At 43.2% G+C, this 23876-nt stretch overlaps 1 protein-coding gene across 24 annotated transcripts in view; it reads right to left on the bottom strand.

Annotated features, from left to right (window-relative positions):
- Positions 1-23876, bottom strand: part of ptprfa (protein tyrosine phosphatase receptor type Fa) — a 244802-nt gene that overhangs the window by 21667 nt on the left and 199259 nt on the right. For 12 of the 24 annotated variants that reach the window (XM_010872304.3, XM_020049029.2, XM_020049030.2 and 9 more), the window contains 6 exons: positions 22869-22950; positions 19528-19740; positions 14687-14850; positions 12403-12414; positions 4053-4165; positions 221-253 (listed from right to left, as the gene is read on the bottom strand). In XM_010872304.3, the coding sequence (XP_010870606.2) occupies positions 221-253; positions 4053-4165; positions 12403-12414; positions 14687-14850; positions 19528-19740; positions 22869-22950 (617 nt within the window). The remainder of the gene's footprint in view (positions 1-220; positions 254-4052; positions 4166-12402; positions 12415-14686; positions 14851-19527; positions 19741-22868; positions 22951-23876) is intronic. The other 12 variants (XM_020049028.2, XM_020049046.2, XM_020049049.2 and 9 more) reach the window with 6 other exon arrangements.

The raw sequence follows: 23876 nt of genomic DNA, 5'->3' as shown, positions 1-23876 counted from the left end.
AACAAATTCTCCGGAACTTTCTGCCACATCGGCTGAATACATATATACAGAACATGGTACCGTTGAATGAGCTGTGATTGTGATACTATGGAAGTTTGGAGGGACTCAAAGATTAGAGTGAGAGTGAGACGGGGAAAGGGAGAGGGAGGGAGAGAGAGATACAGGGAGAGAAGAAATGGGGATAAAATAGTTCGAGAACACAGGAGGAATGGAAACTAACTTGGAGTGTTCTGGCAACTGAGGGCACTGGAACCTGTGGGGAGAAGATGGGGAGGTCGGTGTGACATCCTCAACAACGAAACCAGACAGGGATTATTCACATTCAGTGTGGAACAGAGGAGTGGGAAGAAAAGAAGGATCGAAGGAGAGCTAGAAAGAGCACCAAGATTTCCAGAAAGCCTCAATGTTTAGATGTCTGTACATTGGGAGTGAGTTGATCTGTTAGCCTGGAAATCCATCTTAGTTTCAGCCTTTCACAGCCAGGACAGAAGCCTGGATCCAAACTGAAATTTAGGCAACAGTACCATCTCAATACAAAAGGCACCAAACGTCCCTTTGACACATAACAGTCTTGGAAATTTTAAAGAATATGTACTTACTATTCACTAACCATGTTAAAGTCATTTAGAGCGCTTTAGTGAGCAACATTGGCATATTATAACACATGCCACATGCCTAGCGGGGATCTTCATTGTTGCACACAAAGGACAAATAGTAAGCGACTGAGTCTAAGACATACCTGTCCATTTGAGTAAACAACATCTGCCAGGTTCCTCCTACAGACAAGGCCTCAGCAGCTGTCCATCTAACAGTACATTACTGGAACATACTAAAGCAAAGAGTAGGCCTGTGAAGTATCTAAATTCACAATGAACACCCGCCAACTGCTGAGATTACTGGAGCGAGGGATGGATAGTTTGAAAGAGATAAGAAAAGGAATGAGAGTAGAGAGATTATATGAAGAGTTAGAGGAGAGAGAGAACAAAAGAGAGGACACAAAGAAAGAAACACAAACAGAAAAGAGAAAGAGGGCAAGAGAGAGTGTCTGCAGGCTTAATTTGCAGCTGAGTTAAAAGATCAAGAATCTCCATGCTGCTTTCAACAGTAGTTCATTACCCAGCTGCGTCAGGCTACTAAAGCAGCAAAAGAGACAATCCCAAACAGCAGCCTACTCCCTACTTAGGGCATCATTTGCAAAGCAGACTTAGAGATGCTTTGAAAAACAAATGGATGTACTAGCATACAACAGAGCTGGGTAGATAAACCAAGAATGATTGAAACTGCCTGTACTGATCAATTATGGCAGGCATTTGATTGATATTATTTACTGTGATAAGAATGATATATTAGAAAAAGATTAAGATTGAAATTAAATAAGTCTAGCAAATATAGGTTATTAAAAAAGACCCAGTGAATTCAATAAAACAAATAGCTAAATTAAGGTTGAATACAGTTGTGCTCATAAGTTTGCATACCCTGGCAGAAATTGTGAAATTTTGGAATTGATTTAGAAAATATGACTGATCATGCAAAATAACTGTCTTTTATTTAAGGATAGTGATCATATGAAGCAATTTATTATCACGTAGCTGTATGGCTCAAAATGGCCCTGATCAAAAGCTTACATAACCTTGAATGTTTGGCCTTGTTACAGACACACAAGATGACACACACAGGTGAAAATGGCAATTAAATGTGAATTTCCCACACCTGTGGCTTTTTAAATTGCAATTACTGTCTGTGTATAAATAGTCAATGAGTTTGTTAGCTCTCACGTGGAGGCACTGAGCAGGATAGATACTGAGCCATAGGGAGCAGAAAAAAACTGTCAAAAGACCTGCGTAACAAAGTAATGGAACTTCATAAAGATGAAAAAGGATATCAAAAGATATCAAAAGCCTTGCAAATGCCAGTCAGTACTGTTCAATCACTTATTAAGAAGTGGAAAATTCAGGGCTCTCTTGATACCAAGCCAAAGTCAGGTAGATCAAGAAAGATTTCAGCCAAAACTGCCAGAAGAATTGTTTACAAAGAAAACCCACAGGTAAACTCAGGAGAAATACAGGCTGTTCTGGAAAAAGACAGTGTGGTTGTTTCAAGGAGCACAATATGACGATACATGAACAAAAATGAGCTGCATGGTCGAGTTGCCAGAAAGAAGCCTTTACTGCGCCAATGCCACAAAAAAGCTTGGTTACAATATGCTTGACCACCTGGCTAGGCTACTCCAGGACCTTAATGTGCTTCTTCTTGAGCCACTCCTTTGTTGCCTTGGCCATGTGTTTTGGGTCATTGTCATGCTGGAATACCCATCCACCACCCATTTTCAATGCCCTGGCTGAGGTAAGGAGGTTCTCGTCCAACATTTGATGATACATGGCCCAGTCCATCGTCCCTTTGATGCGGTGAAGTTGCCCTGTCCCCTTAGCAGAAAAACACCCCCAAACCATAATGTTTCCATCTCCATGTTTGACGGTGGGGATGGTGTTCTTGGGGTTATAGGCAGCATTCCTCCTCCTCCAAACACGGCGAGTTGAGTTGTTGCCAAAGAGCTTGATTTTGGTCTCATCTGACCACAACACTTTCACCCAGTTCTCCTCTGAATCATTCAGATGTTCATTGGCAAACTTCAGACGGGCTTGAACACGGGCTTTCTTGAGCCTGGGGGACCTTTCAGTCCTTCACGGTGTAGTGTGTTACCAATTGTTTTCTTGGTGACTATGTTCCCAGATGCCTTGAGATCATTCACAAGATCCTCCCGTGTAGTTCTGGGCTGATTCCTCACCGTTCTCATGCTCATTGCAACTCCACCAGGTGAGATTTTGCATGGAGCCCCAGACCGAGGGAGATTGACAGTTCTTTTGTGTTTCTTCCATTTGCGAATAATCACACCAACTGTTGTCACCTTCTCACCAGGCTGTTTGGCAATGGTCTTGTAGCCCAATAACAGGTTCCAATAACGGGACAAACTTGGTCAAGAAATAGTTTATTCGTTAAATAATTTTCACTGAATTAAAGCATAGATTTTTCATATTTGTCCATGCAAGATCAATCTAATATAAAACAATGACTTTTTTTCGTAATTGTTTTTGCTCATTACCAACGATTCTAATAATTATTGAGAGCACTGAACCAGGTTGCCATCAAAATCTATCATCTATCATCTTATCAGGGCTGTGTATGCAAATATCTACAGCAATGTTTAGTAACGCCTACACAATCAAACATTTCAAGGCCAAAGAGGGCTTGGTATAAAAATAAATATTTTCTTTCTTAAACACACGCTATGCTTTATTAGACACACCGCAATAATTTCTCTCTCTCTTGCTACTTCCCAGTGACACAAGAAGCAGTACTGGTTTTTAGCAACAACTTATTTGGACAACTTAAAAGAAAATGTTTGCTTTTGATAAAGGTCATAGAAGGTCGAAAGGGAGGGGACATCTTGATGGTCTGACTCTCAGACCAAAGCTTCAGGGTTGTTTTTAACAAATCCTCAAATAATACATTCAGTTTTGAAACAGCACTGATCCAAATACTACAAGACTGATACGATCCCAGTACACTATAGCAATGTTTATTCTAAACATCAACCTTCAATATGTGTTACAAAGAACACTGTAGATATCCAGTAACGCAGGAATATTTGACTGATAATTGTTGACATTAAATTATTGTCAACCATCTTTAATTTGGGCATCTGATAGTGTTGTAGCTCAATCATCGGCATAATGCGTAACAGTGGTCTTTCAAGGCTGTATTGCGAACAGTGTTAAATGGCTTCATCTAGTAAAAGTGGCTATCAAGAGCTCCACAGGTAGCAGCAAGAATCATAGCGGAAGAGTGAGTGACCAAAGGAGATGGCTGGACGGCAGCTTATTAGAATTTTTGTCTGCAGGCACTGAGGTGGATCATTTGGTCATGGTCGAAAAACTTTGTTGTTTGTTCGTTTGGTCTGTCTGTGTTTGAAGGTCTTTACCTTGTGTCTTATAGCTTGGGTCTGTGTGCACACGTGTGCGTGCAATTGAATCCATGTGTGTATGTGTCTATACCTTGTGTCTGGTAGTTGAGTCGTCTCATCTCCACAGGGTCAGAGGAGTGGGCCAGCAGAGAGTCCTTCACCCCAGCAGAGTGTTCATCCTTGGCCGAGGGAGATGCACGTTTCCTGGGGAGAGAGACAGCGAAGAGAGTCCATGAGGGGAGCTCCAAAAACACAGTGCCAAGTCTGCATTCCAGACAGCCCACTGACATGCTACCTGTAAATGGGCATGACGCATGGTCAGAGTTGGGGAGTAATGGATTGCAAACGGATTACAAAAAAATTACAGTAACTGTAATCTGTTAAATTACCAACAAAAATGCTTTAATCGGATTACAGATACTTGTATGATTACTTTTGGATTACTTCAATTGAAAAAGAAGAGGTAATATTGGCCAAGCCTTATAAAATATTATTTAGTTATCGACGCATCTTTCTCAAAACAATGATAGGCCTCCCTGGTGTTATATCTTTTTCAAGTTTCAAGGTTTATTTGTCAAATGCACCAAACAACCCAGCCAGGACGAGTTGCACCGAAGAACTTAGACAGGAATTGTTTAATGGATTAGGCAACTATTTGTTAGATAGCTGCAACATGGTGCTGCCTTCAAGATCAAACATTCTATGGAATTTACCACGACATTTGAGGAGAAAAGGTGTGTTGGGAAGCACTTTGCCAAAGGATGATTATTTGCATTTGACTCAACTCCGTCCATACAGGTAGGCCATGTGATTCTGCTTGCTTTGCATCTCTGAAAATTGTGTTCATTGGTTATCATTGGCTGCTGACGTCATTTACTTTAAGCTAAGAGTGCAGGTTTATAATCACAGTTTATTTATTTCATTTGCGTTTTGAAAATCCATCACTGGTGGCCTTAATAATCGCAGGTTACGTTAGTGCAGGTAAATCTTATTTCTATGCGGGTGTTCACGGATGCAAAAGTTTCTGCAACATTTTGACAATGTTGTAGGTTGGGGAGCAAAACATCAGACCACTGCAGATTTAGTTTATATACGAAAAGCTACGGATATCTTAATTTCTATATACAACTAAGTCAATACTCTTTTTGGGTAATTGCCATTTATTTTTCAACAATGCTTTGAAACAATTAAAATCATGAATACATAACACATAACAAAATAGGCTTATGCATCATTAGATTTTTGGGTTATGTTCAGATATAAAGTCAGATTCTGGAAGATCGAGGGTTATTGGATTCATTGGAATGACTAAATATCTGACAGACCTATAGGGTGCAATGTAGAGATGTAGCCCCATCATATTGAAGTATAGAAGCAATGGTTTAAAAAACCCTTTCCAAAGGCACTGTACACAACCCATAAGGTAAAATGCTAATTCCGTTTTTGTTCAGCTATGTAAACTCTAACACTGATTGATCCCACAAAAAGATGTTCAATTGGTTATAGGTTATTCCATCAGATTACATTACTGATTACAAATGTGGACTGGTAACTTGTAACTGTAAAGGATTACATTTAAAAAGTAACCTACCCAACCCTGCGCATGGTGGTGATAGCATACAACCATACAATAGGGACGGCTGGCTGATACAGGCCAATCTCAGTTCATCTCCAGAAGAAGCATTGCTGTTGTATCATTTATACTACACTCACCTAAAGGATTATTAGGAACACCATACTAATACTGTGTTTGATCCCTTTTCGCCTTCAGAACTGCCTTAATTCTACGTGGCATTGATTCAACACGGTGCTGAAAGCATTCTTTAGAAATGTTGGCCCATATTGATAGGATAGCATCTTGCAGTTGATGGAAATTTGTGGTATAAACATCCAGGGCACGAAGCTCCCGTTCCACCACATCCCAAAGATGCTCTATTGGGTTGAGATCTGGTGACTGTGGGGGCCATTTCAGTACAGTGAACTCATTGTCATGTTCAAGAAACCAATTTGAAATGATCCAAGCTTTGTGACATGGTGCATTATCCTGCTGGAAGTAGCCATCAGAGGATGGGTACATGGTGATCATAAAGGGATGGACATGGTCAGAAACAATGCTCAGGTAGGCCGTAGCATCTAAACGATGCCCAATTGGCACTAAGGGGCCTAAAGTGTGCCAAGAAAACATCCCCCACACCATTACACCACCACCACCAGCCTGCACAGTGGTAACTAGGCATGATGGATCTATGTTCTCATTCTGTTTACGTCAAATTCTCTACCATCTGAATGTCTCAACAGAAATCGAGACTCATCAGAACAGGCAACATTCTTCCAGTCTTCAACTGTCCAATTTTGGTGAGCTTGTGCAAATTGTAGCCTCTTTTTTCTATTTGTAGTGGAGGTGAGTGGTACCCGGTGGGGTCTTCTGCTGTTGTAGCCCATCCGCCTCAAGGTTGTGTGTGTTCTGGATACACAAATGTTTTGCTGCATACCTCGGTTGTAACAAGTGGTTATTTCAGTCAAAGTTGCTCTTCTATCAGCTTGAATCAGTCGGCCCATTCTCCTCTGACCTATAGCATCAACAAGGCATTTTCGCCCACAGGACTGCCACAGTTTTTCCCTTTTCACACCATTCTTTGTAAACCCTAGAAATGGTTGTGCGTGAAAATCCCAGTAACTGAGCAGATTTTGAAATACTCAGACCGGCCCGTCTGTGGCACCAACAACCATGCCACGCTCAAAATTGCTTAAATCACCTTTCTTTCCCATTCTTACATTCAGTTTGGAGTTCAGGAGATTGTCTTGACCAGGACCACACCGAAATGCATTGAAGCAACTGCCATGTGATTGGTTGATTAGATAATTGCATTAATGAGAAATGTATGAGGTGTTCCTTATAATCCTTTAGGTGAGTGTATGTCGTTAACATAGAGAGAACTGTCGAACACACTAGCCATACCAGGACCATGTTCAGTTTGTGTCCGACATCAGTTCGTGAAGAAGAGGCCTAAGTGTAGTCTTCAGTAAAGCCAATATGTTTGACACCCCAAACATATTGGCTTTACTGTTCTACTTTGTTCTGTTCTACTTTTAAGCACAGGCCTACGTTCTGGTCAAAAGCAGTGCACGGTTTAGAGCATCCGGAGTGTACGGTATCCTGCTGTGGAATAACACTATCTGCCTGGTGTGTACTTGTCGGTTCCCCAGGTGAGGCCGTTTGTGTGCGGAGGGCCCACTTCACTGTCTACACAGCTGGGGGGGATGCGGTGACACAGTTTTAGGTTTACGCTCATTAAAATCACTAATTTCCCCCGTACGAATGTGTGAAAGCAAACAGGCCGAGCAATTAACGGATCAGCCGCGGTGACAGACGAGCAAGGCTGGTTAATTACAGAAGTGGAGAGAGAAAGTGGGGGAGAGCGAGAGTGAGAGAGAGCGATGGGCGAGGGAAGGAGAGGGGGAAGAGAGATGCAAGTAGGGACAGGGTAAGAATGCAGGGAAAGAAGAAGTGATGGAAGAAGGAAGAGTGAAGGAAAGAAGGGAAGAGAGCAGTGTGAGAGTGAGATGTACAGCACCTCTGCTGGGGCCTCTGCAATTCTCAGAGTGCCACACCATGTTTCCTAGAACTAGTATGCTAACTGAGCTCTTAAGTGTTTCCATGTTACAGCAGCTCCTGGACTAATGCTCTAAAGCCTGTATGTTTCTCTGGGTAGTGCTAACGTCACACTAAGATGGCTTGGAATGCAGCGGCCTCCATTACTGAGTGCTGCTACTGATGTGATCCCCGGGCTGTCTGTGAGGGCAGCTATTAGTGCTGCCATGTTAGCATAGTTGTTTCTGGGGCAGCAGATAGCCTACCGATGAAGGCGTTGGACCATTAACAAACTCTGGTTTGGTTCCCTGAGTCATTTCACTGTAATTGCAGTGAATAACACTGTCCGCCAAATGTCTAAAATGTAAATGTACAGTAACCTCTAACATTACTGGCACTCTTGAAAAAGCGAGGAAAGACTGTATATAAAACACTACTGAGCTATAGTACATTGTAATTACATAATATACTATAGTATATTGTAATTACATAATGTACTCATTAATTGTGATTTAACATTTCTGTAATGTTAAATTGTTTTTTTTGCATTCTGTTCAACCTCTTGTTGCAAGGAAAATGGCACCAAGCCTAGTCTATGGACAACCTTCTTCAATTTAGAAGAAGGTTGGGAGGTCCATGGGAGACTGAGATGACCATTTGCAAAATGTTGATCTTCTAGTAGATTAATTGCCCACAAAATCAAAATGTTCCATCTCAGTTGCTGGAGATATAAATGAATAACATAAATACACTGAACAAAATTATAAATGCAACACTTTAGTTTTTGTCCCAATTTATCATGAGCTGAACTCAAAGATCTAAGACTTTCTCTATGTACACAAAAGGCCTATTTCTCTCAAGTATTGTTCACAAATCTGTCTAAATCTGTGTTAGTGAGCACTTCTCCTTTGCCGAGAAAATTCATCCACCTCACAGGTGTGGCATATCAAGATGCTGATTAGACAGCATGATCACACAGCACAATGCCACAGATGTCGCAAGTTTTGAGGGAGCGTGCAATTGGCATTCTGACTGCAGGAATGTCCACCAGAGCTGTTGCCTGTGAATTGAATGTTCATTTCTCTACCATAAACCGTCTCAAAAGGGGTTTCTGAGAATTTGGCAGGACGTCAAACCGGCCTCACAACCGCAGACCACGTGTAACCACACCAGCCCAGGACCTCCACATCCAGCATCTTCACCCCAGCATCTTCAGCATCTTCACCTCGTCTAAGACCAGCCACCCGAACAGCTGCAGCAACAATCGGTTTGCATAACCAAAGAATTTCTGCACAAACTGTCAGAAACCGTCTCAGGGAAGCTCATCTGCATGCTCGACCTGAATGCAGTTCGTCGTCGTAACCGACTTGAGTGGGCAAATGCTCACATTCGATGGCGTCTGGCACTTGGAGAGGTGTTCTCTTCATGGATGAATCCCGGTTTTCACTGTACAGGGCAGATGGCAGACAGCGTGTATGGCGTTGTGTGGGTGAGCAGTTTGCTGATGTCAACTTTGTGGATCAAGTGGCCCATGGTGGCGGTGGGGTTATGGTATGGGCAGGCATGTGTTATGGACAACGAAAACAGGTGTATTTTATTGACAGCATTTTGAATGCACAGAGATACCGAGGCAAGATCCTGAGGCCCATTGTTGTGCCATTCATCCACGGCCATCACCTCATGTTGCAGCATGATAATGCACGACCCCATGTTGCATGGATCTGTATACAATTCCTGGAAGCTGAAAACATCCCAGTTCTTGCATGGCCAGCATAGTCACCGGACATGTCACCCATTGAGCATGTTTGGGAAGCTCTGGATCGGCGTATACGACAGTGTGTTCCAGGTCCTTCCAATATCCAGCAACTTCGCACAGCCATTGAAGAGGAGTGGACCAACATTCCACAGGCCACAATCAACAACCTGATCAACTCTATGTGAAGGAGATGTGTTGCACTGTGTGAGGCAAATGGTGGTCACACCAGATACTGACTGGTTTTTCGGACCCCCTCGGACCCCCCCAATACAGTGAAACTGCACATTTTAGAGTGGCCTTTTATTTGTGGCCAGCCTAAGGCACACCTGTGCAATAATCATGCTGCCTAATCAGCATCTTGATATGCCACACTTGTGAGGTGGATGGTTTATCTTGGTAAAGGAGAAGTGCTCACTAACACAGATTTAGACAGATTTGTGAACAATATTTGAGAGAAATAGGCATTTTGTGTACATAGAGAAAGTCTTAGATCTTTGAGTTCAGCTCATGATAAATGGGGGCAAAAACAAAAGTGTTGCGTTTATAATTTTGTTCAGTATATAATTATGTCGCATGTTGATGTAATTTCCAGCCAGAAGAAACCTATTGGTCAAATAAAAATTCACTATGGCTCAAATTTTGCCATGGGTATGAATACTTTTGGGCTTAACTGTATATTCGTATGTACGTATGTATATACACAGTACCACTAAAAAGTTTGAACAAACCCACTCATTCAATTTGTTTTAATTATTTGTACAATTTTCCACATTGTAGAATAATAGTGAAGACATCAAAACAATGAAATAACCTCCAGACAATCACACCTCTTCACACATCCTTCTTCTTATTGGTGTCCTTCAGTAGTGGTTTCTTTTCAGCAATTTAACCATAAATTCAAGCAGTCTCCTTTGACCAATGTACACACAATACTTTTTACGCACTTTATTGTAATTTATTGAAAATCTATAATACAATATGTACATACACAGTACTTACGTATTCAGACCCTTTATTCATTACAGAAGTGTCTTTGGCAGTGATCACAGCTTAGTTAGTCTCAACCAGCTTTGAGCATGGCAGTTTCCCATTTATCCTTGTAGACTCTCAAGCACTATGATATTAGAATGGGAATGAACAGCAATCTTCAGGTCTCCCCACAGATATTCAACTGGGTTCACGTCTATACTTTGGCTGGGCCACTCAAGGACCTTGATAGACCTTTGAAGGCACTCTAGTCTTCAGTTTGCGCTTCGGTCATTTTCATTGCTGAAAGATGAATCTTTGACTCAAGACTGAGGTCCTGCGCACTCTGGCTCAGGTTTTGTTCAAGGACCTCTCTGTATTTTGCTACATTCATCCTTCCCTCAATCCTGACCAGTCCCCAAGTCCCTGTGAACCACCCCCACAGCATAACGCTCCCACCACCATGCTTCACTGTATGGATGGTAACAACCCAAAGACACACTCGTAGAATTTAGCACTAATAGTTTGATTATGGTATCATCAGAGCAGAGAATCTTTTTCCTCTGGCGCTCAGGCTCTCAGGGTCCTTCAGGCAGCATGTCATATACCTTTTACTCAGAAGTGGCTACCATATAGACCTGATTGATGGAGTGCTGCAGACATGTTTGTCTTTCTTGCAGGTTCTCCCATACCTGCAGAGAAGATCTGAAGTGCTGTTTTTCATTTTCACTAAACTGGCACAAATTTGCATGGGGTACTGTGTGTTGATAGATGCAAAACCATTTGTAATAAATTATACATTAAGTCTCTAAGAAAGTTAAGGGGTCTGTGTCTATGTAGGCAGTCATTTTATTTTATCAAAGGGAATCTAGATTTATTTAAAACATAGTTATGGAGATGGAGAGAGAGATGGAACACAGAGGCATACAATTCATACAGTAGTCTTTCTTAGTCTGCCAAGGGAACGTTTTGAAATACTTCCAGAAGTCTGTTAGGCTGCTTTGAAATATCTATAAGAGTCTTTGTTAGTCTGCCTAGGGGATGTCTTGAAATATAGGTAGGAGTCTTTGTTTGTCTACCTATAGGACATCTTGAAATATGTATAGAATTCTTTGTTAGTCTTCCATGAAATACATATAGGAGTCTTTGTTAGTCTTCCTAGGTGTTATCTTAAAATACTTATAGAAGTCTTTGTTAGTCTGCCTTGGGAACGACATGTCTTTTAACTGCAACTTTGGCATTTAGTTTGAAAGGCGTGAAAGCTGCAGGTGTGTGGGTGGTGAGATGAAACCACAGCTTTCGATGTCTCCCAGAGATAGATAGGATTACTGAGACAGACAGTTCAACAGATCAACCATCAATCAAAATCATTCAAAGCTGGCTTTGAACAACTTACACACACACACTCATTCACGCAGCCACACCCACATGTGCACGCACACGCGCACATGCACACACGTACATACACACACGCACTCACAACCCTCTCAAGAGGTCTTTAAAAAAACACTCAACAACACACAAGTCAAAGACACAGTACATGGCAGCATTTCGTGATCTGTGATCTTGACAGTGTAGCAGAAACAAAGAGCATGTGTCAGTCAGTCACTCAAACTCTAAATCAGAGGCTTCAGTCAGCGCAGAGCAGAGTAGAATACCCTGTCCCAGAAGCACTTCTTATAGAGGAGAGAAGTGGAGGCGGGGAAGAGGGAAGAAAGGGGAGGAGCAAAGTAGGGGAGAGGAGGGATAGAAGGAATGAGAGAAGATAGGAAACTACAGAGGAGAAAAAGAGGACACTAGAGGAGAGGAGGGTTTGAAAAAAAGAGAGAGAAAGGAGGAGGGTACGAAAGAAGGAGTAAGGAAAAAGAAAGAGAATGGAGAGGGTGAAATGAAAGGAGTGGAGAAAGAAGGAGAGTAGGGCTGTGAAAAGGGACATGATAGGAGCGTATGAAAGAAAGAGAGAGAAGGGAGGAGAGGAAGGTATGAAAAGTGAGAGGATAGGAGGTTATAAAAGAAGGAGAGCGGGGAGGGAAAGGAGATGTGCTGCAGAATGGCAACAAAGCCAGTGAAGTTTATGGGTTAAAAACAGTTAAAGGTGTAAGGGCAAAACAGGAGAGAAGCACTAACCTTTCTTGTTTGCTGCATCCATAGAAAGCAAAAAGGTGAGGGAGGGAGAAGACAGAGAGAAACAGTGAGAGACAGACAGATATTAGGAGAGAAAGAGACAGACCGTAAGAGATAGAGACAGACAGTAGAATGTAGAGAGACAGTAGGATATATAGACAGACAGTAGGAGAGAGAGAGAGAGAGAGAGAGAGAGAGATGGTGGATTAAATTACAGTTTGTCAGCAGCAGGGTTAAAGCAGAGCAGCAGTGGATGAGTAACAGCCCCTGACTTATGCTGGTGCCTTACCCCCCCATCTTCCCATCTTCCCACCCTCTAACCCCCGCATCCTCCCACCCTCTACCCCCCCATCCTCCCACCCTCTACCCCCCCATCATCCGACCCTGTACTCCTTCATCCTCCCACCCACTACCCCTCCCACCCTCTCCTCCTTCATCCTCTCAGCCCTGCAGTTTTGTTCAGATGACGACGCTGACATTTAGAAAATGAGTTTTTCCTCTAGGCGCCTAGATCTCAATCCCTGCCACTATGATCATCTTCAACAAGTTTTTTAATATCTTTTTTCCATTTCTCCATCAGATGCATACTGTAAGTGAAAAGGCAAAGTGGATCTCTCTGCAGTTTCGGGCGTTTAGGATCTAATTATGTTATTATTTTTATTGTTATTATATTCTGTGGTGTTCACCAGAGACCAGTTCAATGATTGTTCACTCTACTCCTTTGTTTTCCTCGAGGTACATATTGTTCTTACTGGATAAATGGAAAAGTGAAACAGATTGTATTTGCATCTTTGTTGATGAAATACAATAGCTAAGCCAACAACAGCAACCTTCATCCTAATATCAACTATGTCAACATATTACATTCTGTGGGCAGATCACATATTGTTGAACTGCAAAAAAGGCTAAAGGTCTGGTCCTAAATTCTGTAAAGGTTACATTATATTTAGGACAAAATGACTTCCAAGTTATACAAACTTTCAATGGCTCCTGGTTAGGACTTCAGAGAGCCTTGTGCATATGCTATCAAATAGGCATGGGAAATTGGGCAACTTCAAAAGATTTATTCTCATTTGCTCAGAAGAAATTATCCACCCTCCTGCCATCTAAGCCAGCCATGGCTAGGCTTACCCACTGAGAGTGAGAGATGTTAAGGCTCTCTGCCACTGCATTCTGACTCTGTCTATCTACCACTGACAACTTCCCCCAAAGCCAACAGGACTTAGACCTGAATAAAATACTTTGAATTACTAGTTCAAATGAGTTCAACTCACTACTTCACTCTCCTGGGTTGGTATGAGCCAGGTGAGCTCTCTGGTTCTGGTCGCCAGAATAAGGAGAAGTGAGGAATGTTTTTTAAAATGATTAAGTCAGTCAGTTGAGCACCTGATTCCCCTATTCATTTGAACTGGGCTGAATCATGTTCAGAAACGCTTTCAAGTAAGATGAGGCCCTATGAGAAGTAAGTAGAGTACAGTAGCACATCCCCAGAGCCGGATTGAGTCTCCATACACTTAACATAAGCTCAGTCAGAAGCTCCATATGTGTGGCCTAAGGACAGCCCCATTCAAACAGAGCAAAAAAAAAAACGTCTGGGCCCAGCCAACTGTTTACCTGCCTTGGAGAGCAGGGCTGCACGCTGCCTAACTGAGATGTCTCTCAATGCCATTTCATGGAAAGTATCCTCACAGGGCCTGTAGCCCTCAAGACCCAGGCCAGATGAATTATTGTGTCTAACTAAAACCACAGAACTCCAACAGGCGGATGTCATTTATAATAAATCTTAAACTAAAAGCAAAAATAAAACCTCCAGTAACTGCTCTCGGATGATCATTCATGGAGACAGAACTGAGATTAACATTGGATAACACAAACCTTGCTCTAACAGGCGGATGTCATATATAATAAATCTTAAAACTAAAAGCACAAATAAAACCTGCAGTAACTGCTCTCGGATGATCATTCATGGAGACAGAACTGAGACGAACGTTGAATAACACAAACCTCGCTCAAAGACACAGGCTTATTGCTTGAAAAGATTTGGTCCACGACAACACATCAGTATCAGTTTAATCCCAACTCTCCCAGCAATAATGCCACTCTGCTGTAAACATGTATATGTTGACCAGCAGAGCCTTGTCAAAATGCTGGTCCTAACTAATCCAAGCCAAGATCTATTGCATGGCCTGGATATACGTTCAGCGTAGTCGCTGGTCCGAAGCAAGACAGGATCCTGTGACAAGGAAGCATCAGACAGAGCCCTGCTGCTTCTGAACCCCGAACGTACCTCTTGAAGAGCAGGATGGCGATGACGATGATGATGATGAGCACGACGGCCAGCACGGGGCCCATGACCCACAGCATCTCCGGGTCCTCGGCGTGGCGAGACATGCCGCTGTGGAGCTTAACCGTAATGGCGTCGGAGTAGGGGCTTGCCGCAAACGTCTTCTGCTGAGGGAGAGAAGACAGAAGGAGGTGAAGAGCGCGACGCCACCCAGCCAACCCCCGGTTTAGAACGGAAAGGCGCCATAGTTTAAATGAGGCGGAACACTTCTTTGGAACCGCTTGGCCCGTGTTAACCTCAAGCCTGCTCCAATGCCGAAGAAACACGGAGATCTCTACAGCTCGAACGTCTCTGATGCCTTATATCCAGTCTAACCCGCTGGCTAATGGCATGTCAGAGTCTGACGGAGCCTAACATTAACCAGGCATCAGACGATAAGGTGCTTCCTTAACATGATGCTCCCTCAGCCCTGAGTCCTAGACTACAGCAGCTCTGCCTTAGCCCTAATCTAACATCAGCCAGGCATCTGGTGAGAGAGACAGACAGAGAGAGGCTAAGGAGAGAGAGAGACAGAGAGAGAGGCATACTCATATACCTTGCTCTGGTCTTAAATAGAGTGAAACTTCCCCGGCCTGTCAGGCAGAACACAAAGTGACAACAAGCCCAGTTACTTTAAGTGAATTACGCCTTGCAAATTGATCCATTTAACTTTATTATGTGATGTGTGCAACAAGCCAAGCAGTTTCTGCTGTATCCGTCCTCTGTAAACAACTTCATCAAGGTGAGAAAAGGTTCTCGAGCCGATAGAACGAGAGAGAGAACCAGGGAAATAGCTGTTGCCTTTTTTGGAAATTGATGACGGAACACTTTTTTAATATGGTTCTAATTGGCTTTTTAAAAAACATTTTATGAAAAAGGATATAAACAGGTGCTGACACAGCCGTAGAAACTCACAGGGCAGTGCAGACTCCAGAAATGCCTGCCTACTATGGCGGCACAGACGAGGGTCTGGAGGGAAGTGTGGTCTCACTGTAGCCTACGGGCAGACGCAGTCGAAGCTACAGTACTAAACACATTTGGAGCGTCTGTGTGTGTACAGCAGGAAGAATGATCACGTTTGATCCGCACACGCCAACAAACCCTAAATCCTGCCCGTGCATCAGCCATCGCCCACTCCCAGCTGCTCCCGTCCCTCCGGTAGATCTGTCAGCCCCCTCCTTTCTCCTGCCCTGATCCCTGGGGGAGATACTTTCCTCCTGTGCTGCTCTCCCCTTCTCCTGCTCTCCGCCAGCCATCTGAAACAGCGGGGCTGCACCATGATGATGATGTCAGCGGGACTGGGTCAGGCCGCGGGGTCTCCGGCGGATACAGTGGGGCGTGGCGGAAGGTGGCCATTTTATGGGATTTGAACTCAGAGGCTGTCAAAGTCGGCGCAACAGGGACTCCACACAGAGACTGAGTCATTCCTCCTTCGGTACATCTCCCTCTTTCCGTCTCTACCTCCATCCCTCTCTCCCTGGCTCTGGATCTACATGTACCTCAGTATCTCTCCGGGGCAACCCCTTTGCTGTACAAGACTAAAAAGGTTAGGCATCTGGGCTTGACGGAGGATACTTTCTGGTCAACTGTATGGATCTGTTTAACTTATTATTAGTCGGTGATGGAGATCTTGTTGATTCCCACGTCGGCTTCATGTCTACATGCATTTTGCATAGGTTGGGCCCCGTTACGGATGAAAAAGGGAGTCCGACCCTCACAGTTACTGTGAACTCTTCTGAATACTTCACCACAGAATAAATAGATTTCTGGAAAGAAAACAGGGAAAGCAAGCATCTGGTATCGCTGCAGATGGCGGAAGTCACATCTTTTAAAATGAAGGATTCATAACTGCCAAAGGGTTTGCACGTCAGTCTACAGTTTATCTGCATATACATATTGCATATGTTATATGAGATTTGTAAAGTATTTCATCAAGCTGTTAAGAAAGGTCATGGTGAATGCCAAAATTCTGAAGCATGCTGAGAAATACCTAGGGCCATGATCCATTCGATCACAAAAACAGACGTGAATATCCTGACATAACTCAGAACTGTTCAAATTTAGAGCTTTGTCTCTTCCTGGCTTCCTGGCTCATCTTGTTCTCTTCACTATCTTTCATTTAAGTCCCTCTCCCAGGCTCATCTCTTCTTTTTCCAACTTCTCAGTGGCTTTCTTGTACTTTTGTAGAAGTCAGTGCAGCACCTTCTTTGAAAAATGGCAGCAGTCATGCCTCTTAAACATGATATGCCCAATACCAAAGAGCACATTAAGAAATTCTTAGTGGAGGGGGGGTGACTGGTAGTGATCAGTTTGAGAAGCCCTGTCTGCTAGAAACACATCCCATGGAGTTAGTGAATAATGTATTGCCAGCTGACTTCCAAATGCTGCATGGGAACATACTGGAGAGATAATACAGGGAGAGAGAAGCAGAACTGATGGGAACATTTTGGAGAGATAATACAGGAAAAGAGAAGCAGAACTGATGGGAACATATTGGAGAGATTATACAGGGAGAGAAGCAGAACTGATGGGAACATATTGGAGAGATTATACAGGGAGAGAGAAGCAGAACTGATGGGAACATATTGGAGAGATTATACAGGGAGAGAGAAGCAGGACTGATGGGAACATATTGGAGAGATTATACAGGGAGAGAGAAGCAGGACTGATGGGAACATATTGGAGAGATTATACAGGGAGAGAGAAGCAGGACTGATGGGAACATATTGGAGAGATTATACAGGGAGAGAAAAGCAGAACTGATGGGAACATATTGGAGAGATTATACACGGAGAGAAAAGCAGAACTGATGGGAACATATTGGAGAGATTATACAGGGAGAGAGAAGCAGAACTGATGGGAACATATTGGAGAGATTATACAGGGAGAGAAAAGCAGAACTGATGGGAACATATTGGAGAGATTATACAGGGAGAGAAAAGCAGAACTGATGGCGATGGAGGGGAAGATAGTGAGGGTGAATGTACACGTATTCTCCTGTGTTTCTCCTTAACTAAAGCTGAATGTGATAAGGGCTGACAGCGTTGGATATTTCCAACAACACACTCTTCTTCCTCTCTCTGTATACACACACATGTACACACACACACACACACATGTGCACAAGCACACTATCTGTGAGAAACAGGACAGGAGCCAGGAGCCTCAGCTTACTTTCTCCCCAGGCTACGACCTGTTTCTTTCTCACTCTCTTTTTCTGTGTCTCTCCCTGTGTCTCTCCCTGTGTCTCTCCCTGTGTCTCTCCCTGTGTCTCTCCCTATGTCTCTCCCTGTGTCTCTCCCTGTGTCTCTCCCTGTGTCTCTCTCTATGTCTCTCCCTGTGTCTCTCCCTGTGTCTCTCTCTGTGTCTCTCCCTGTGTCTCTCCCTGTGTCTCTCTCTGTGTCTCTCTCTGTGTCTCTCCCTGTGTCTCTCCCTGTGTCTCTTTCTGTGTCTCTCTCTGTGTCTCTCTCTGTGTCTCTCTCTGTGTCTCTCCCTGTGTCTCTCCCTGTGTCTCTCTCTGTGTCTCTCCCTGTGTCTCTCTCTGTGTCTCTCTCTGTGTCTCTCCCTGTGTGTCTCCCTGTGTCTCTCTCTGTGTCTCTCTCTGTGTCTCTCCCTGTGTCTCTCCCTGTGTCTCTCCCTATGTCTCTCCCTGTGTGTCTCCCTGTGTCTCTCTCTGTGTCTCTCTCTGTGTCTCTCCCTGTGTCTCTCCCTGTGTGTCTCCCTGTGTCTCTCTCTGTGTCTCTCCCTGTGTGTCTCCCTGTGTCTCTCTCTGTGTCTCTCCCTGTGTGTCTCCCTGTGTCTCTCCCTGTGTCTCTCCCTTATTCAGTCTGTCTCCAGTTCTGAAGGTGTGACTGCCTCTCTGCTTCCCTCTGGGTCATGTAAACATCTCTGTTTTTCATCCATAAATCTCCCCCAACTTCTGCTGTGTTTCTGTTCCATCTTAGCACTGTATATTACTCCAGGCACCGGGCTTCATCTGCCAATCTCTCCCCCTTCATGTGACTGGTTCTCGCTCTCATTCTTTACCTCTCAGTCTTTTCATCATTCCTGTACTCTTCTCTCCAGGCCCCTCTGATAAAACTGACACCCTCTCTGCCGAACGTTTGCTCTCCTCCCTCCCTCTCTCCATATTTCCCTCTCTTCCCTGCTCTAAGTGATCATACTGTTTATATGGCCTGTTTCTTTTATCCAATTTCACACTTCCAGGTTTGTTTACTAGCCATGGGAGACACATAAAGCTGCAGTGCCCTTTTCGCTCCAGTCCCCCACCTCCCCCTCCCCATCCACCCTGACATCCACCCTGCCATATAACTAGAAAGCTGAGCTCACTTCCCTGTTTCCCCATGAATGTGATTAGCCTGCTATTTTCTCTGGCCAGGCTTGATTTAGATTCGACAATGTATCACTTTACTGGCATCTCAGATGTGTTATGTGTCCGTCACTCACTCTGCTAAACAGGACCACGCTGTTCTTCCTCAAACCAGTGCAACACACAACACCACAACCCAGTTTCAAAGACCACAACACACTATGTGTAGAAGTGAGACGTGGAAATGAACTGGCACTCTCAAGATCGAGGTTTTGTCCTCCGATGATTGTAAAACAGATTTGTGCTTTAAAATATTTAATTTTTATCAACCATGCAATCAATTCTACATGCAGCACACACAAATGTAGAGCTGACAGGAAAATACAGTTTTGAGGCAGAAGAGCTGTGTAAAGACCCATCAGTGAAAGACTCTACTGCAGAGGAACCCTGTTCCTTCAACACTAAGTACTGGAGGAGAATTGGCTGGTTTACTTACAGACTCATGGTCTTTGAGAGCCGCCAGGACGAAACAGCGGTACTGCTGTTGTCCCGGTAGAGGCTTGTTATAGAAACCATTGTACTTCTTCTCGTCTCCTAGAGTGAAGGTGTCTGGCAGAGACTCCAACTTGGCGGCAATGTAGGGTCTCAGGAACTCCTGAGTCTGTCTCCTCCTCCTTCCTGGGCTCTGGTCAGAACTAGCCTCCAGGAGCTGACATGACAACAAGGAGAAAGATACACTAACGTTCAAAAGTTTGCATTCACTTACAAATGTATTTGTTTTATAAATAAAAGCTAATTTTCTGTCCATTACAATAACATTTAATTGAACAGAAATACAGTGTAGACATTGTTAATCTTGTATATTACTATTGTAGCTGGAAATTTCTAGTTTTTATGGAGTATCTACATAGGTGTACAGAGGCCCATTATCAGCAACCAACAGTCCTGTGTTCCAATGACACACTGTGCCATTTTGCAATTATGTTAGCACCACTGAAACCTGTTGTGCTGATTAAAGAAGCAATAAAACTGGCCTTCAGACTAGTTGAGTATTTGGAGCATCAACAATTATGGGTTTGATTACAGACCAGAAAATGGTCAGAAACAAAGAACTTTCTGAAACTAGTCAGTCTATTCTTGTTTTGAAAATGAAGGCTATTCCATGAGAACAATTGCCAAGACACTGAAGAGCTTATAGAACGCTGTGTACTACTCCTTTCACAGAACTACTCCCTTCACAGAAAAGCGCGAACTGGCTCTAACCAGAGTTGAAAGAGGAGTGGGAGGCCCAGGTGCACAACTGAACAAGAAGACAAATACATTGTTTGAGAAATAGATGGCTCACAGGTCCTCAACTGGCAGTTTCATTAAATAATACCCAGAAAACACCAGTCTCAACATCTACAGTAAAGAGGCAACTCCAAGATACTGGCCTTCTAGGCAGAGTTGCATATCTCAGACTGGTCAATAAAAAGAAAAATTAAGATGGGCAAAAGAACATAGACACTGGACAGAGGAAAATTTGAGTTTTATGGACAGATAAATCTAAGTTTGAGGTGTTCAGATCATTAAAAAAAACATTTGTCAAATGCAGACTAAATTAATAGATGCTGGAGGGGTGCTTGATGCCGTCTGTCAAGCATGGTGGAGGCAATGTGATGGTCTGGGGGTGCTTTGGTGGTGGTGAAGTCTAAGATTTGGACAGGTTGAAGGGATCTTGAAGAAGAGATAATATCACTCCATTTTGCAACGTCATGCCGTACCATGTGGACAGCGCCAGTATCCTCCAACAGGACAAATAATGGTCAATGACAATTTTGCTATATTTCCTATTCAAACTCATGTCATGTATGCTTTCATGGGAAACAAGGACATTTCTAAGTGACCACAAACCTTTAAACGGTAGTGTACATAACTGTGTCCTAAACTGCACCACGTTGGTCAAAGGTAGTGTACTGTGTAGGTAACAGGGTGTCATTTGAGACAAACTTTCTCCTACCACTCGTGGTTATGACACTACATAACATTTAATGTTCTAATTGTGTCGGTAACTGGTTTTTAATAGCAATAAGGCATCTCTTGGGGTTGTGGAATATTGCCACTAGACCACAGCTAACTGCTGTATCCTGGCACTCTGTGATGCATTGTGCCTAAGAACAGCTCTTAGCTGTTGTATATTGGCCATTTAGAACCGATTGTGCCTTATGGCTTAACACAAACGCTGGATTTTACACATGCTGCAATGAATTGAGCTTGTTGGCTCACGGGTGGGTTAACATGTCATATGGGAAATGAAGCATAGAGTAGTGAACCACAGACGTTAAAGAACTGGCCCATAGTGAGCCGGTCAGATGGACTGTAAAGAACTGGTCCATAGTAAATCGGTCAGATGGACTGTAAAGAACTGGTCCATAGTGAATTGGTCAGATGGACTGTAAAGAACTGATCCATAGTGAATTGGTCAGATGGACTGTAAAGAACTGATCCATAGTGAATCGGTCAGACAGACTGTAAAAAACTGGTCCATAGTGAGCCGGTCAGACGGACTGCAAAGAACTGATCCATAGTGAATCGGTCAGATGGACTGTAAAGAACTAGTCTGACATCTCTGATGACTATGAAAATTCTGACCTTTTTATGACCTCCAACTGGGGTGATAGGTCAAACTGTATTAAAATAGGCTTAGGTGTATGTTCCCGTGTGTGTAACAAGAAGCTTTATCTGACTTGGGGTTAAGTTTACAGTTTGCCTTAGAATTAGGGATATGGTTAAACTTAGGCATTGAGGGTTATATTTAGGAGTTAGGGATAAAGGTTAGGTTATTGCAGTTAAGATTTGGGGTTAGGTGAAAGTTATTTTTAATGGCATTAAATTGCCGTTCCTCACCTTGATAGTAAAACTAACGTGTTTTCCAGTGTTTGGGGTACCTCTCGGACATAAAGAGAGAGGAACGGGAGGTAGATGTGTCTTCGGAGATTGACTCATCTGTTCTCCAGCAGCCTCTTTAGTGCGCATCTTACTCCGTCAACCTAGTTTATTTCAATCAGTCTCTGAGAGTCTGTTTCTGTCTCAACTCAACCGGGGTCAGTGTAGTACTATCAACACTCACAGTACCCAGAGAGATTCTACAGATGTTTGGATTCTTAGAATTCAACCAAATGTTTTAATATGTAAAAGACCCCTATAACCTTGCCTCTCTTCACCACTCACAAACTTCAACCAATTCCCTTTATACTAGAGAAAATAGTTTCTCTAGAAAACTGCAGCAGAGCAATGATTTAGATGGAAGGAAAAGAAAATGAGAAAGCAGATCTTGCTGTCTCAAAGATGCTTAGGAAACAGGCATATTTATTTAACAGAGAGGCTGCACCACTGGGCTTTTTTTCTGCAAACGACAGTAGATTTTGGAGAAAGCAAAGTAATGCAAAAACAAAGTACTGAAGCCCAGAATGCTCACCTTATAACAACACAAAGCTGACAGTAGCTTTTCAAAAATCCCTCAAACACTCAAGGACAGTTTCACATAAACAATAAAAAGTGCAATTATTTAAACCAAAATCACCATCTTGCACAGTACTCCTCAAAGAAAAAAATTATTCATTGCATGATCCGTCAATATAATCGTATACATTTTTGGAGGTTGAGGAAAGATTTGATGCATGTTAAAGATGATAATGTATTTAAAGGAACCACAACTATGGAACCCTGTGCTTTTTAATTACGGTCCTCAAAGGAGAACCCATTGTCCTTGATTCTGACCAAGTGTGCGTTACGGTAATAAGCAAAAACTGCACGCATGCATAGCATGAATACACACACACAAACACACACGCTCACCTCATCTACGTCCATGTCTTCAGGGTTTTCCCATCTGTGTAATGTAGTTGGAGTGACAGGAACCACCACTATGTAGTACCACCTGGAGGGAGTGTGGGAGGACGAGAAAGCACAGGGTGTTAGTGTGTGTTGGTGTGTCTCAGCCCTACAAGCTGGCAAATGAGGCCTCAATCGTTCTTCCATGGTTCAAGTGCAGTGATAGTTCGATGCTGTTTTCATTGTCAGCCAAGTAATTACAATGTAATAAGCACACACACGAGAACACGCAGACACGCATGCACACAAACACACACAGAGACGTAGTATGTGAACTCTGATGTGTACAGATTTATAATTTATTCAACCCAGTTAACACCTATAACCATGAGGGATGGAGCCAGAGCCTGCGTTTGATGAGGACTCTGGCTCTGGCGTCAAATGTGTGTGTGTGTGGGTGTTATAAGGTCTGGCCAGGGCATTAAGATATGGATTGTGCTGCTAAATTAGTTTTCTTTCTTTTTTACCACTCCTGCTGGCACAGCTTATTAGGGCTGAGATATTCTCTGTTTCTTTTTTAGAAACAAACAATAAAACCACAGTAAAATCCAAGCAATTTGCAAGTCTGTCCACCTCAGTAGTTGGGCTAAATAAGCACCTTGTGTGAAACTACAGGTTTGGCATCGGGCCCCTGATCTCTTATCAGTTACCATCTGAAGCCAACTCATGAAGAAAGTGTGGCTGCGAGCTACAGGAAAGATGTGTGACTCTTTTATTAGCACAGATTTTTCAATAACAGACTAATGATTGTTGGACAGCGAGCTGGTCTAGGACGAGGCCAGACTGACACCTAATGGTGTGCTCTCTCTATGGGTCTACCACTGACAAGAAATGTCAAAATAAAAATAAATCAATAAATATAAAAGCACTGGAGTTGTTCTCGGTCCAGATGGCCCCGGCGGACACAGCTTGTGTGTGTGTGCGTCTGAGTGTGTTTGTGTGTGTGTCTGTGTGTGTTTATGTGTGCGCATG

This window comes from Esox lucius, chromosome 8 (genome assembly GCF_011004845.1).
Source record: "Esox lucius isolate fEsoLuc1 chromosome 8, fEsoLuc1.pri, whole genome shotgun sequence".
In the NCBI taxonomy this organism is placed as follows: Eukaryota; Metazoa; Chordata; class Actinopteri; order Esociformes; family Esocidae; genus Esox; species Esox lucius.
Note: the sequence above shows the minus strand (reverse complement) of the source record. Positions and strands in the feature narration are given on the sequence as shown.